At 37.3% G+C, this 17,011-nt stretch overlaps 1 protein-coding gene across 14 annotated transcripts in view; it reads left to right on the top strand.

Moving 5' to 3' along the window:
- GPHN (gephyrin) overlaps window positions 1-17,011 on the top strand; it is a 307,551-nt gene that overhangs the window by 129,163 nt on the left and 161,377 nt on the right. For 13 of the 14 annotated variants that reach the window (XR_012633868.1, XM_074909768.1, XM_074909767.1 and 10 more), the window contains exon 3: window positions 7,534-7,591. The exons of the other annotated variant lie outside the window; for it this stretch is intronic. Coding sequence is in view for 12 of the 13 variants with exons in the window: in XM_074909768.1 (XP_074765869.1) it covers window positions 7,534-7,591 (58 nt within the window). In the remaining variant the exon portion in view is untranslated. The remainder of the gene's footprint in view (window positions 1-7,533; window positions 7,592-17,011) is intronic. 14 annotated transcript variants of the gene reach the window in all.

Genomic DNA, 17,011 nt, shown 5'->3' with positions numbered 1-17,011 from the left:
AAAAAAAAAATCTTTTTTTTTTTTTTTTTCTTCTCCTCTTTAAAAATAGAGTTTTTATGTAGTTTGGTTTTTCTGTTTAGAAAAAAGAGGCAGAAAGCAGTGAAAACTGTGTTGTTATACTTTTGTTACTCTTGAGACAGTAGTAAGGTAGGGAATAAAAAATTTAAAACACTGGGTTCATTTTATCCCCCCTTACTTTTTTTGTGTGTGCAATAAATCTTTGGGACATGGTGAGGCAGAGGGAAAATCCTGTAATTTTGATATCATCTGAGAGCTGTTGTTCATGATAGACATGGACTGACAGAGAGCGTTCTGCAACCATTTAATTTCTGTGAGGTTTTTGAATACAAGCATGTTGAAGTTAGCCTAAGATTAGGGGTGGGTGAGTAAGTTTTCAAGGATCTAATTATTGAATCCATTAAAAACCAAAAAGAAGCAAAACAAAAAACGTGGGCTGGATCTTCATCATGTAACCCTACACTTTAGAGTAAGTAAAACTGTCCTCACGAAGCACTTTGCAAGCTGTTTTGCACAATTCCTTGTTGGCATGCTGCCAGGGGTAGGAGCTGCAGCCCAGCTTGCTCTGGCTGCCAGTGTGCTGTCGTGTAGGAAGTGAGCCCAAAATAGCATGCCTTCTTACTACCTCCCTTCAGGGTGCTTTAACAGGTTCTTAAAGGTCAGTAGAAACTAGTATCAATTAAAGGAGCTTTGTGTCTGCTTTTAATGTACAGCCCTACAGGTAGTGGAGAACAAAGTTGCTTTGAAATGCAATTCTGGCACCTGTTTCCCTGGTATTCTCGGTGTAGTTTTGGCTGTATGTGGGGATCCAAGGGAAGATGATTTTGGTGATGTCTCATGGGTCAACATAAAGCTAGCCTAGTTGAGTAGACCAAAAATGCTATCTTGGTCAGTTTGCGCTGACAGGAGTAGTATCCTAACATGTATTCTTTCAGCAGCTTGTGATAAAATGAACATGTCCTTAGAATTAGAAAGAGTCAGATTGGCTCCCAGTCATTTGATCTGCTCACAAATACAGTCTCTCTCAATTGTATATTCGGCTTGGTTTATAAATCAGTCAAAAGGTAGAATATTCTGACGATGACTAACAAATATATTTATGAGATGGGTCTGGGAAAAAAAAAAACAACTTGAGCAGAGGATGTTGAGTTTTGCTTTCATTTAAAGATGAAGCAGAGTTTCATTAGGAGGTTTAGTGACAACTTGATATCATTTAGACAGTGATCTATCTGAAGAAAGATTAATGTTAATTAAAGTGGCACTGGAGAACTTAAGCAGATGACAGCAGCCAAGCTGGCTACAGTCTATTTTTAGAAAATTGACTTCATTGCATACAGTATGACTCATTTATTAAGTTAACGGATCAATCAATAGCTTGGCTATGGCAGTCACTGAATGTGGAACTGTATATAAAGACTGTGTTTCATGTCTTTGGTCAGAATTCAAATTATAAAAGCCAACCAGTATTGGTTCAGTCCAGGTGCACAAGTGCCTTGCACATGATGCCATGATAATCCAGTGAGTCCATTGGCACATACATATATACAGGGGCACAGGGGAAAACCAGTCAGAAGTCCAACTTGCAACTATATGGGAAATAACACTGTGATAATTTTAACCTTATATCCAGAATAAATGTTTTAAAAATGAGAAATTCAGTTTCTGTTTTAGAGTATTGAAACATACAGCAAACAGGTCATAAAATAATTTATTAAAATAATGGATAGCTTATTGTTAGAGTTGTAATTTATTTCTCTTAAGTTTTGTCTTTTCAAGTTCTCTTCCCATTTGGGCTGTGGTTCATTGTTTCTTGCCTCCATTTAAGCACATTTCTTCATGGTTTTTAACTTTCTTTAACTTGGATTACGTTCAAGTTTTCCCTCTTCAGTGATATTCTGCTTTAATTTGTGAAATAGTAAAGCTTCCATCTGTTCCAATACAACTGTATTGGCCTCACTTCAGTTTATTTCCTGTATTTTGCTAATTTCTTAGGTTGCTATAGAAACCTTGTTTTCCACATTCTTCTGAATCCTTTTTGTGAACTTCCTGCGAACCCAGTGTATGCATTATATGTCAACCTGAGGTGCACTTTTTTCCCAAAATAGTTTTCCTAAGAAAGATACAGAGTTTCTATTCTTTTGCAAATTCCTGTGCAAATAGGCATATAAGATTTATTATTTCCTAATATTTTTTATGGAATTTCTACCCTGTCTTTTCTGATTCTCTCCTCAAAGATAAGGCGTGGTTCTTCATTTTTATTGTGTCAGCTCCAATTCCTGCACCTAGGAATAATTTCACTTCTCTTGTGAAAAGGGATTAGAGAACTGGGGTGTCTGTATTACATGCAGGGTATGATACACATTTGATGAGACTCGCGTCTATCAAAATTTAAATAGATATCATCTGACCTTTCAGAGATTATCTGTTACATATACACATGAAAAATTAAAGTAGTTAAAATAATTTTACTATTAAATATTGTGGCTAACTATAGTGTGAAAATACTGCTGTTTGGGAGAGAGGGACTTTGCTCATTAGGTCTCTGTAGATGAAGCTTGTGACTTGTCTTTTCAGCTTACTGGAAGCAGCTGGCTGAATATTTAGCTTTGCTCTTGGTTGCGTATTTGTTCTGAGAGAAAATTACATTTATATTATAGGATGCTGGATGTTGTGTTGTTCAAGTGGAGAAAAATATAATGAAATTTATAATAAAACTAAAATCTGTGAAAGATGAAGAGTGAATCTGCACAAAAATTGGGTCCCCGGTGAACTGAATCCTGGCCCTTCTAACATGTTCTTTGCTGCATTATGTTCTAGTGTACAAAGCCCATAGTAGTTCATGTGTACTCATGCTAGCTGGCCTTTGCTTTTCTGATTGCAGTGTAATTGCTTCTTGAAACACTGTGATCAAAAAAGCTAGCATAAAATATTCTAACAAAACCAACCCGCAGAGAGATGTTGCTCCCAAGAAAATGAAAAAATGTATGCCGTGTGCAAGTCCTCTGTCACAGACTGTATCATCCTGTAGCTGAAATCTCCTGTGTGTAATCATCTGGTCTCTGTTCTTTCAGGTGTCAGCGATCAAATCAAGGATTTGCAAAATAACAAGCAAACTTCCAGACAGGTCGCAATTGATAGTGACACTTAAATGTAATTCAGAGAAATACTCCAAATACAAAGTTTTCCTTAAGTTGGACTTACCAATTAATGCATTGATAATCAGTTTGCCTTGATTTTGCTGTTCTGTCTTACAATTTATCACAATGTTTTTGTTTTTCCCAGTAACTTGTGTGTGTGCATCACATCATGTAGTCCCTTACCCTGGTGACTTACCTGACTGTGGGAGATTTGTAGTAGCAATTTAGGTAACACCAAACTAAGCGCTTTCAAATTTCTTTTCAGACTATTTACCATGAGTTTGGAATTAACTGGGATTTATGATTTCTGAGTGAAGAGTATGCAGCATGTTTCACAACTGATTCTGCCTCTTAACGTTTGTTTGGCACGTGAATTGTATACCATAATATTTTGTGCATGACATGGAAGCTAATCAAACATTTTGCCAGAAGAAAAGCAGACTGTTTTAAAATTTTTATGTATATGTTTTTGTTCACTACTCACAGACTGCCAAATAGGCAGCTGAAATCCTTTTTTCTCATAGATACGTTATTATATACTAAAATCAAAAATTCTTTTCCTCACATATATCATACTTATGACCAGTAGAAGAGTTCAGGCTGTGTTAATTGGATCTTCCCAGTGGGTGTGATGCCTTTAAATTTGTTTTGAAACTCACAACCAAGCTTTATAAACAAAGTCAAATGTCTTTATTATTATGTCCTCTGTAGTACCAGATTTAACTGGCAATCTGCTGTGGTGGATCTCTCTTCCAGGAGTTATAAAATGGAGTGAAATTTAATGTTCTGAAATTAGGAAAGTATAGATTTCCTTAAAAATATCATTTCAGCTCTGAGGCATTTATAGAATTGTATATTTATGTGTCTCTGGTTCTCCTTCTATTTCAAATTTGTTGTTATTTATGTATGTAGTCTGGATTTTCAAGCTTAAAATGTCAGTGTAGGATTGAAAAAGTATTAAGATATATATGGTAAGCTGAAGCTATAGGTGAGAGGTTGTTTATTTAAACAATAACATAACTTTTAATGTATCTTTCTCTTTTAAAAATGCAGAATTGTGGTACCTGACATTTTACTTGAAAATGTGCTACCATTTGGATTACAACTGGGCAAATTCACAGTATGTTAAACTCTTGACACAATACTTTGCGGAAGTATTTGCAGAAAATTATGCTACTTAATGCTTTAAGCAAGACAGATTAGTTTGAGTCAATTACTCTGATTTTTATTTTTTCCCTGAGGTATCTCAAGAAAATGCTTAACAGTTGTGCCGAGGGTGGCCAATAAAAAAATCTGACAGGTGGAATTCCCTGCTAGTGCATGCTGGTAGCAGAGGCTCTGTCTCCCACTTAAGCTAGAGGATAGAAAGTTAATGAAGTTATTTTTTGGGTACTGCCGAGTGCTGACAGGAATGGATCTGAAAGAACTAAATAAAAATTGTTTTCTTACAGAGCTCATTCTGGTAGCAATAGGACTGATCATGTGCAATAACATCACTGATCTGAGCCATTCCTTGTCATGGTATGATGAAGCAATCCTTCGTCATGATGTTAAAATCAATGTCTTGTAGCTATCCCTGGAAACACCATTTGAACAAAGGTCAGGTATAGTGAAGAACGGTAAACAGTAAATGGTATGGAATAAGGGGTGGAGAATGTGCTGGTTTTGGCTGGGATAGAGTTAACCATTTGTGTACTTAAAGGGGGCTACAGGAAAGATGGGAAGGGACTCTTGATCTGGGAGTAAAGTGATAGGATGAGGGGTAACAATTTTAAAATGAAAGAGGGTAGGTTTAGATTAGATATTAAGAAGAAGTTCGTTACTGTGAGGGTGGTGAGACACTGGGCACAGGTTGCCCAGAGCAGCTGTGGCTGCCCCCTCCCTGGCAGTGCTCAAGGCCAGGTTGGACGGGGCTGTGAGCAACCTGGGCTAGGGGAAGGTGTCCCTGCCCATGGCAGGGGGGTGGAACTAGGTGATTTTTAAGGTCTCTTCCAACCCAAACCAGTCTATGAGTCTAAGATTAAAAGCTCATGTCTGTAGTTTCGCTGGCAAAAAAAAGTTTCAGTTCTCTCTAACTTTCACCTCCATTGATGATTAGCAGCAATGAAAGTTGCAGAGGAAATAAGAGAGAGCAGTTGCTACACTCTAATGTTCAAGATGAGAATGCAGTAATGTTTGGACCCTGTCTCTACCTCAGAAATCATAGTTGATATTACTTGGAGCAGTGGTAGACTTCAGATTTGACTGTTCCTATGCAGACTTCATTTTCTGTCTAAAGCCTTCAAAACATTCATTTATGAGAGTGATTTTCTTGTAGAGATACGGAAAGGCAGGACTTGTGGAGAAAATCTTAAGGTATTTTCTGTGTGTTTTCTTCCCTTTTTAGCCTGAGTAAACAATATGTGCAATAATTTCAAGACTGACTATAAGAAAATACATCTGTATGGAAATGCTGACAACTGGAAGGAAAAAATCAATAATAGGGAGATAATCACAGAATAACAGAATCATCTAGGTTGGAAAAGACCTTGAAGATCATCCAGTCCAACCACTGACCCAGCACTGACAGTTTCCAACTACACCATATCCCTCAGTGCTATGTCAACCCGACTCTTAAACCCCTCCAGGGATGGGGACTCCACCACCTCCCTGGGCAGCCCATTCCAACGCCCAACAACCCGCTCTGTAAAGAAATGCTTCCTAATATCGAGTCTAAACCTTCCCTGGCGCAACTTGAGGCCATTCCCTCTTGTCCTATCGCTTGTTACTTGGTTCAAGAGCCTCATCCCCAGCTCTCTGCACCCTCCTTTCAGGGAGCTGTAGAGGGCGATGAGGTCTCCCCTCAGCCTCCTCTTCTCCAGACTAAACACCCCCAGTTCCCTCAGCCGCTCCTCCTACGACCTGTGCTCCAGACCCTGCACCAGCTCCGTTGCCCTTCTCTGGACACGCTCGAGTCATTCAATGTCCTTTTTGTAGTGAGGGGCCCAAAACTGAACACAGGAATCGAGGTGCGGCCTCCCCAGTGCGGAGTACAGGGGTGAGATCCCTTCCCTGTCCCTGCTGGCCACGCTATTGCTGACACAAGCCAGGATGCCATTGGCCTTCTTGGCCCCGTGGGCACACTGCTGGCTCCTGTTCAGCCGCCTGCCAATCAGCACCCCCAGGTCCCCCTCTGACTGGCAGCTCTTCAGCCACTCCTCCCCAAGCCTGTAGCGCTGCTGGGGGTTGTTGTGGCCCAAGGGCAGCCCCCGGCATTTGGCCTTATTGAAACTCCTCCAGTTGGCCTCAGCCCATGGCTCCAGCCTGTCCAGGTCTCTCTGCAGAGCCTCCCTACCCTCGAGCACATCAACACTCCCACCCAACTGGGTGTCATCTGCAAACTCACTGAGGGTGCACTCAATCCCCTCGTCTAGATCATCAGTAAAGATGTGAAACAGAAGTGGCCCCAACACCGAGCCCTGGGGGACACCACTTGTGACTGGCTGCCAACTGGCTTTAACTCCGTTCACCACAACTCTTTGTGCCCGGCCATCCAGACAGTTTTTTATCCAGCAAAGCATGTGCCCATCAAAGCATAATACAAATACACATTTGATAGCTATCTACTACTTTACAATAAATAGTTTCTGAAGTGATTTCCATTTCTCTAGGACCCAGAAAATGACTAGTATTGCTGTGCAGAGCCAGCAGGGAGGTCATTAGTGCAGTTACATTTTTAGGTCTGAGTTGTCACTATCAATGATACTGCTTTATGAAATAAAAGAAGCCATGTCTGCTTGTCTCTGGAGAAAATGTAATATTTACCACCATTTATAGTACATGCTACTCGTGCATCTTCAGTATGTGAATGATTCTTTACCATAACTTTTTCAAGATGTAGACAAAATCGCTAAGTTCAATGTGGAACAAACCCCCTTATTTGGTCTACATCAGTGACAACACATCACCCACTTCTTATTACCAGTCATGAATTCCAGAGACTTTTCAAACACGTAAACCATAGAGTCTTTTTAGTTTGTTAAAAAATTTCAGCTTCTAGAATTGCATTAGGATGTATTTAAGACTGTATAGCAGCTTAGTGAAATACGAGCGCAAAGAACATCAGGCTTCAAATATTTAAACTCATCTATAGGACTTAAATAACAAACAAGAAATCTTAGAATATGATGACTGATGGACATTAATATAAAGAATAAGATCCTGGTGATGGTAATTCTGCTTGGTTGACCTAAATCTTATCTTTCAGCCTATGAAGGACACCTTGTTTCTAATGTTTATGCTAATCACACGAAAATTTTTCTTTGGATAAAGAAAGGAAGGGAGATTTTTTTGAACATTTTTCTTCTGATTTCAGAGAATATTTTTCTTCTGATTTCAGGTTGGGTGGGACTATATCTGCATACAAGATAGTGCCAGATGAAATAGAAGAAATTAAGGTACAGTATTACTGCCTTTCAACACTGAATTTCTTTGCTTGGAGAACTACAGTAATGTTACATTAAAAAAACATGTTATTTCTTGCTTTGCAGTGTATTGTATGGGGGGATAGTGCCTAAAGTAAAAGTATTACATCCATATTGAGGCATCTAAAATAGAAATTTTGTTATTTTTACAAGTACAGCTTAAGTTGACTTCAGTAGGGTTTGTTTGATGTCAAAAACTTGTGTAATTCAATGTATTTCTGTTTTGTTACCTGAAGACAGATGCAGGATTACTGTGAGCATTGAGTTACGTTTTTATAACAAAAAACAAATGTAAAGATAGTGTCCTTCTGCTTTTGAGATCAAAAGCACATCTATTTTTTTCACTATTATTTGTCTTAAGAGGGGAATAGCGTGAAGTCATTGGTGCTCAAAATCATTACAAGCTCTTTGATTTTGAGAGTGTCAACAATAAATACTGAATTTTACCTCCATTGCAATATGCGGTATAACAAAATTCACTTTAGCCAAGTCCACTCATGGAAAGTACTTCAGCAATTTGTGTCAATTTTGTTCTTCAGTGGAGTAAAAGATGGGTACTGGGCAGGAATCTGGCCTAGATCTGGTAGCATGGTCTGCGTAGCTGGTTCTTTATTTGATTGGTAGTCACTCAGTCTGATGTATTGCTTGCTCCTTGTGATTTCTTAAGCCATTGTGCTGTTTTGCATACTCATTTTCAACTGGACAAAGGGAGTCAAGTAATTTAAAGTCTCGTAAAGGGAAGTGGTTGCATAATCATCTGATATAGACATGACTTCACAGTGTGTAAAGTTGTGAGGATTTATTCCTTCTCAATTAGCATCAAACTCATTGTAAGCAAATACAGTGACTGACTGTATCTGCATCAGTCAAAGTTATCACTGCATTGTGATCAAAATGTGTTTATCTTCTCTCAGATTCATGAACTTGTCTATCCTGAATTATCAAGAGCATGACTTACTAAGATAGATCCAATGTTTAGACTTTAGTATTAGAAAGAAAGAAATAAGGTTTTCAAAACATAGTAGTTATGTAATGTTTTTATGATGTTCAGAGAACTGCACCAAAACTATAAAACCAAAAATGACAAAAACACTAAACCCTAATCTTTCACCTTTAATATAAGAAATCCAAACCCACTGACATTTTGCTAATGTTGAAGATGGAGAAAAGGAAGCTGATATTTCTGGCTTCATTGTGCAAACTGAGTTCAGTGAACAAAGAAAAATGGAATGCTGGGAAAAAAGAAACAATTTTATTTTTAGGAACTTACTGTATTAGGCAAGACCAGTAGTCACAGGAATGTTTTTTCCCCCCACCTGCTAAGGAGGTCTGTTCCAGTTTTTCAGCTCTTTCTTACTCGGCTGGTGTTTAAATGCTTGAGATCCTAGGAAACAGCAAAGGATGGGTTATTCATGTAAGTGTGGAGGGAGGATTGTATTGTTCTAAGTCAGAGCTATTTAAAGTGTTTGTAAAAAATCACCTCCTTTACTTGTTTCTGGTAGCTGTCTTGTCTTGTTCAGGTAATGGGGTTTTTTCAGTTATGACTGAAGTCAGCCCACCTCTCAAACCTTAAGTGATTGAACTTCTGAAGCTGTAATACAGTAGGTGTTATTCATATGAAATAAGGCACTACTGGAAGGTGCTAAGACACACTAGCAAGGAGTATAATGGACAAATCTATATAAAATATGGAAAAGTATTCTTTTGTATATATTTTTTTGAATAGCAGCCAGCAAACAGAGACTGAGAAACCTTGCAGTAAGTGTAGGGGGAGTCTTAACTTCTGAAAAGTTCTTCAAGCAGATTTGAGTAGAAAAAGAAGAGAGGAAGAAATAAAAGAGAAATCAAATGAGATTACTGTTACTGTTACTTCTAGAGAGGACAGAATTTTCTTCCATGCACAATAGTTCTGAGTTATTTTGCCTCGCAACTATCCCTCCCCTATTTAAACATGAAATATTAAGGGGTTTAATTTGATTAAATGTGCAAGAAGAATAGCTCTGGTTTTAATATATGATTTAAGTTGACAGGTTGCTGAATTGTATTCACAGGAGTTGGAATATTCATGTTTTCTGATAGTCCTTACAAAGTAAACCGCTTGCTTAAATGGCAAAGGAGGGCACTTTATCAGGCAGAGAGCAATAATTACTATGACAAATAAATAAGAAGTCTCTTTGACAGCGTTTCCATATATTTTAGAAAAGGTGGTAGATTAACCTCTTTTACAGCTCAAAATAATTTATGAGGAAAACAGATGTATTGATTTTGTTAATTCACGTAATTACATCTTAGGCAGAACACCATTGTAAGCAGAGACTGTACCTCTTGAGTTTATGGATGAGCAAAAACTGTAAGCCTTAATATACCTGCTGGTTGAAAAGTATCTTTAAAAGCTTAAGGAAGTGCATGATTCTAAATGTATGAGTAATTTAAAAACTAACCTGTGTTTTAGATATATAGATATATAGATATATGAATGAGAATTTATTTGTCCATTTTGCAATGCTCAGGAAATTTTAACATGTGCTTATAATGTTTCCATTCTGGAGTGTTTAGAATATATTTATCCTTGTATGTGAGTGTGATTTTACTATGTGTATATATGTACTGTGAGATTATATATGGTTTATGTATCTAGGATATTGCCTGTGCATATGTGTAGCTGTTTCTTTGAGTGAATGTATATGGTCAGTGTTGGGTGTAATTAAGCGGTGCATCCTGCTTACCAAAATTAAGTAGTGCCTGGCATGCTTATAGGCATATGATTTAGGAGTATTTGTGGCAGAAACCATAGCAGGTACACTAAATACCCTCATGCACCTTACCAAGGTTAGGAAGAATTGTGTGGAACCAGTCACCACTATGGTTCTTCACCATCTGAAATGCAGTGTGATATAACTTACCTTCCCTCGATTTTTGTCATAGGTACTTAGGTTCCCAAAGTGAGAGTGCTCAGCAGATAACAATATAAAGATTCCATCACAGGTTTTCCCCTGAAAACTTTTCTAGAAGGTACAAATGTCTTCTGTCACAGGATCTTCAGGACCAATGCTTCACTAAGAGAAGCTTTCAGAGGAGGAAAACTGAAGTGAATGCTTCAGTGGATGTACTGCCATCTGCAATTCCTGTTATTTCTCTGCACCAGTTAAAGCAATGACACTTCATTTTCAGTACCTGCTGGTTTTAAAAATCTGCAGGAACTGATGAAGACGGTAAATATAGGAATTACAGGATATTTCTGAGAAAGTGTCACTGTTTCAACTTTCTCTAGACTTCTATTCAGAATTATTAATCTTGTAAGCAAGGAGCTTTTCAGACTTGCAAAAATGCATTGGCAGATTTCAGCCTTGCTCCTCATCCACTTGTAGTAGTGTGTTGTGCCTAAAGGAGAGGACTTCCAAGCCAAATCATTTCATGTACATAGGGAGTGGTGAGCATATCAGGCAACACTGGTTTTGAAGAATTTCTTTTGGTTGAAAATTAAAGCAATTGCATTTGAGAGGGAAAAATGGCAGCAAACTTAACATTTCTTTATTTCTAGTTAATGTCATTCATAACAAGATACAATGTAGTTTACAACGTGAAGTTTGTGTCTAGTAGAGAATGATTTATGACTATTACCCATGAGGCAAAGTTTGTGTGATGTGCCTGTAGATATTTTTATATGTCAACAGTAGCATCTTACTGTTTATAATACATGAGAGATGCTCTTTTTGATTGCAGCATTCTGTCATTACAAAGGAAATACATGATATTGTGAAGGATTGTTTTTCTAGAGGAAGACTGGGTGATTGAGAAGACCACTCATTAACAGATTTCTAAAAAATAGTGGTTTGCTAGGACTTGCAAGGTAACAACAGAAAGGAATGGGATCGGGGGGTTTTTTGTTTTGTTTTGTTTTGTTTTTTTAAGTGCTTCCCTGTATGCTTTTTATGTAGGCATATGCATGGATTTCATCATCTCAAGACCAGAAATTACTCTGACAACAGGTGTTCAATTCATCAAAGTAATATGCACAAGAAAGACATTGCCATTGTATTTCATTCTTGTAATACTTGTGGTATGAGACAGATATTCCAGTGTAAAGAGCAAGGTTAAATGGTTACCTCCTCTGATAGTTAATTTTAAGAAATCTTAATAGAAATTTTTCTTAGTACTGATTATAAATTTGTAAATTTAGATGTAAAGCAGTTATGGAGGAAGATGGCAAATTTTTTAGTTCCACTAGTCACCCTTTCATACAGAGACATACTTTATGCTCCTCAAAGAACACCCATAATTCTCCTATAGTTGCTCTTTAAATGAAACCACATATGCATAAAGTATTAAAAGCTACATTTAAGACTACAGACCTTTTCCCCTCAATAGGATAGGATAGCTGTCTTTTCTTCTTTAGAAGTATATGTTCACTTAATAGTTTAATAGAGGAAAATCCTTTCCATGAATAGCTGAAACACATTCCTCTCAGATAGTCTTTGTTCTGTCAGGCAACAGACTCCAGTGATAATGATCTAAGAGTAGAAAACTAAAAAAAAAAATGTGAGAGAGAGGGAAGTAGCCAGAAGGGAAATGGGGAACTCTGTCTCTTCTTAGAGGTTAGTTGCTCTAGATGATTTAGAAATTAATGAGATTTTAACTTTTCCACACATTCATATTTAGGAACATTTTACCTACAAAGTAAGCTGATTTCAGTATCAGTGAGCTGCATTTCAGAACAAAGGTGGATCTGACATCAAAAATGTGCATCTTTGAAATGATTACAAATAAAATCAGTCCATTCAGAGACTTTCTCAGAGATAATCTTGTTTATAGACCTTGTGGTGTCATATACCTACATAATACCATATGCCAGAATCTGTTCTTTATGCTGGTAGGAGTAACTGATGAAACTCATGCAACCTCTCTGTGTAGCCAAGACACACTGGCCTTGATCCTTCAAAGCATTTTCGTGTTTATCAGTGTGTGGAAAAAATAAGCAGTTTGTCAACAAGTGCCAGTTTATAGTCCTGTATCAAAAAAACATGAATGAAAGGAAGGTAATCATTAGTACTAGAGTGGATAGTCCATTAGAACAGAATTGTGATTCAAAATATTCAGACTTCACAAAACTGGCTTTGTATCTCAATAGAGGGTGGCAGGCATTTAAATATTTCTTGCATCTTGTACAGTATCAACAATGCATTACATAAACAAGATGTGCTGTCATTCCAGTTTTGCATAGGAGTTTAAGTGCTGGATCTGGTTTATTTCATCACTGTATTGATGTTCATCTGCTAAGTGTATCAACATTTGCCGAGGGTCTCCACAGAAGTTTCCACAAGGTTTACAATGGGAGGCGTCACAATTTGGTGGTAATGGTGGAATTATAATTTTGTGTATCTGTTTGAATCCAGCACAAACAAAAAATAGATTTCCCTTCATTCACCTTTCAGAATAAGAGTTTTTTGAAGAGGTTCAAGATGTTTAAAGTATGGACTCCCATCAGTCCCATTAATGAGAAACATAAAGCACTAAGAAGCTTTACTATTTACCTTGCAGGAAGGACAATTCTGATTCTCAATTTTTCTGCCAAGTTTTCCTTCTTTTACCTCTCAGATTAGAATTAATAATTCATGGCACAAGAGCTCTTACTGGGTAGCATGACATAAAAGGATATTATCAATTGAATGTCTAATGAGTATTAACAAGTAGTATCTCCATAGACTCCAAAGCTTACAGATACAAGCTGAAAAAGATTTAAAGGCAATGTGTGATGGTCACGTGTTCTCCCATGATTAGATTACTAGTCAGGCTGGACTGTGTGTTGGCTAAAACTGAGGGCTTCTCTTTTAACTTTCTTGATGTGCACTCAGAGTCTGACACTCCAGTAGACAGTTTGATTGTGCTCCTGAAGCCAGGAAAATAAGATTTCTAAAAGAATGTGCAAGTGTCCCAACCCATAACAAAAAAAGAGACACTATTCTGAGATCTCAATTTAGTGTATGAAATCCCTGATAAACTTCCAGATTTGGATCTCCTACTTGGTTCTCAAGTTTCCATAAAGGAGACTTTCATATGGCCATGGATCCAGCTAGGACAATGGAGAAGTGGGATGTGTTACATTACAACTTTACGTCTCATCATATTTCTCTGTAATTAGTTTACTTAATGTACACACAGATTTCTTCCCAATATTTAAATCCTGCATTAACGGAGTTGATCACTAATTATTACTCTTTTCCAAGCTACATATGACTCATTAAAAAATGTTAATTAAATTGTTTAGATGACAGAAGGAACTTTGAGTTTTTACTTGCTGTATTAATCTTTAAATGATGTTTCCGTGCTGAAGAGAAATAAAAGGTTTATGTGTCAGACAGTGTGACAAAATAGTGAAAAACATTATATGAAACAAAAAATTACTTTCCTTTAATTGTTTGTCCATATGTGTGCATTCATGCTATAAGCACATATGCAGAGTAGCTTAGGCTAGAGATTTACACTCCTTGAAGTATTGATGATGTGCTCTTAGCTCTTTCTCCCCCATGCCATGCATTTGTCCTGTTCTTTTATTTCTTGCCAATAGCTGATTATTTGTATTATATTGTATCATATTACATTGCTTCTAGTTGATTGTGATTCCATTATCTGTTTTATGTCTGTTTTTGTTCTCACTGGTCCTTGCTGTTTTAAGTTAGTTTTATTTCTTCTAAAACTGTTTTTTCCCCTTTTTCTGTAAAGTACAGTCTGTATTACATTGGGTTCTGGCTTAGAATCTTGGGGTTTGGTGCCAAACCTGGCTCTGCAAGCCTGAACCACTATCCAGGCACACTCTCACACCAGTGAAATACGAGTGTTTCATAAGAATGCCTTTTCTGTTGTGGGATTTTTCTTCCCACCTATGAAGCCAGTAGTTGTGGATATTGGTTTTGATTTTGGATTGTTTCTGCTCTGATAGGTTTGAGGCTCTTTTTACTTGAAGGACATGACTGTTCTCCATGCTATAACTATTGCTGTCTCAAGTTTTTGTATAGAAACTCTTTAGGGAGTACTCACTGAAGGGACTTTTCATCTGTTTCTCTCATCTTCTGTGGAGTACTCACTGCAATCACAGACCTCTCAACCAAAAAAACATCTGCACAAAAAGAATGTAAAATGAAAGATGGCTGAAGTGTCTGTATTGCTGCTCCCTGGTTATTGGATAACAGGATTCAGCCCTGCTCTTGTGGATATTCCCTGGCATTCAGTGGGATTTCTTTTAGGCCCAGACAGTTGCTGCCATTACCAGTATTACAGATATACTCCATTTTTCCACTCTGCCTTGCTGCTTCCACACTGTTTTGAGAGATGTGCATGATGTAAACCAAGCAACTGGGGCGGGAGAATCTGAGCATCCACTCTTTTGGGTATCTGGCACTGAAGATGCTGATTGACTTTTTTTTGATTTGGAAGAGACACTAGCAAATATCTGGGAGTGGCCCAAATTTCTTTACATCTGTTAGTGATCAAGCTCTGATCACTATTAGGACTGCTGAGTGTATTGCTAGCACTCCCCTGATTTCCTGGCAAAGGATATCAAATGCCTAGATGCTCTGGATGAAAAAGTATACTCACTAACTTTCCATATGAAAACAGGAATTATCACTGCTTGTTTTCCTCCTGTCTTCCATCTTATATTTCATAGGCTCTGTGGCCTCAGAGATGACATGGCTCCAGAAATGACAGAGACCACCTCACCAAGCTACCTTCCTCTTACAAGCTGTCTTGAATATATAAGATGCTGAAGCATTGTTATTAATTCCTGTTCTAATGTGAGAAGGGTTTACATTAATGCATTTTATATTTTATCGTGAAATTTGATCTTATGAACATCCAAAAGAAGTTTAGCCTGTGTTTTACAGATCATGGAATATTGTAGCATATTTGCTACAATAGAGAATTGCAGGAAGATAGTGCAGCCATTGAACTTGCAATGCCAATGACATGAAATAATTTTTTGTAATCTTTTCCAAAACAAACAAAATAGTTTTGTAGTTCTTCTGCAGAGAAATTAGTATCTATAGGATGAAAAAGGAAAAATTGCAGAAAGTTAATTTATAAGACAAACCAGTATATTATTTATCTTTCAAGCCTTTCTGGTTATGTAACATTTAAGAATTCTTGGTGCTGTTGCCCTTCAGAGGGGAGATGTATGTGTATCAGATTTTTCATTACCACAGTCCTGTTTTGTTTATTAAATCTTTCTTTACTAAATACATTAGAAACAAACAACAAGAGATTTCAAATTTCTTGTTGTTTTCCAACATAAATATCTCTGCTTCTCTCTGTGGCCATAGTAACCAATTTTCTCTGACTTCCTCCTGGCTTTCTTTCATTTTCCATTTTTGCTATATACGTATCTCTGTACCAGTCATCACCTGAAACTTAGTTAGGTCTTGGGGCATCTTCTTACTTGCTCTAACACGGTTCTTGTGCTTTTCATATGACCTGGTTTACTGGGCAGTGTTTTCAGTGGCTTCCATTCTCACTGGAAAAGTCAGTTCTTAAATGAGGTTTCAGCCTGAATGAGAGGAGAGAACATAGCTCAGCTTCATTAAGCAGCAAATAGCTTCTGGCAAGTATGTAAGTAGAGTTTATGGAAAAGCCCTAATCTTTTTCTGTGTGACCTGTTACATGAAGTTATGTTTGGTTATATTTACCTTAAAAGAACGTATTCTGGTGACTCTTTTTGAAGATCTGTGAAGGAAATGTAATGTAGGAAATTTAATGGATAGTGTCATAATTGGTTAGGGGCTTGACTGAGTTTGAGAGAGAGTTACAGTATGAGCTTTTCTTGTGCTAAACAAATTTCTGACAGTTCTTTCTTTTTATGATTGGCAAAATAGATGAATACTGGTACTGTATATATAGGAAAAAAAGGAGATCAGTTAATTTTTTTTTAAACACTTCAGTTTCTACAGCTATTTACAGGTAGAATCAATGAATTATGAAAATCATTATTTGTAGAGAACTGAAGTATAACTGCAAGTAAGGGTATTGAAATACTGATTGGATGACAAACCATGTCATCCAAGCGTAAATGTTAAGTGATCTGTATGGGAGGTATAAAAAAAATTCCTAAATTTGCATATAAAATAGGGGTCTCTAATTTGATTATTGTGATCCAAGAATGAGGCCTGAGAAGGTGGTTACTATTAGCTCAGTGTTCAGGGGCAACAGAAGAGGATGGATAAAAAAAAAAAAAAAAAAAAAGACTGTGAGGAATTATTAGGAAAGGAACCAAGACCAGAACGCAAAACCTTTTCTGTTATGTATGAGCCTCTGGTGCCCCACCATATACAATGCTGTTTAAAGGGCTGATCCCCTAATCACAAAAATGACATAGTAGGGCTGAAAAAGATTTTGAGTCAGATT

The sequence above is a fragment of the Athene noctua genome, chromosome 6 (assembly GCF_965140245.1).
Source record: "Athene noctua chromosome 6, bAthNoc1.hap1.1, whole genome shotgun sequence".
Lineage (NCBI taxonomy): Eukaryota > Metazoa > Chordata > Aves > Strigiformes > Strigidae > Athene > Athene noctua.
Note: the sequence above shows the minus strand (reverse complement) of the source record. Positions and strands in the feature narration are given on the sequence as shown.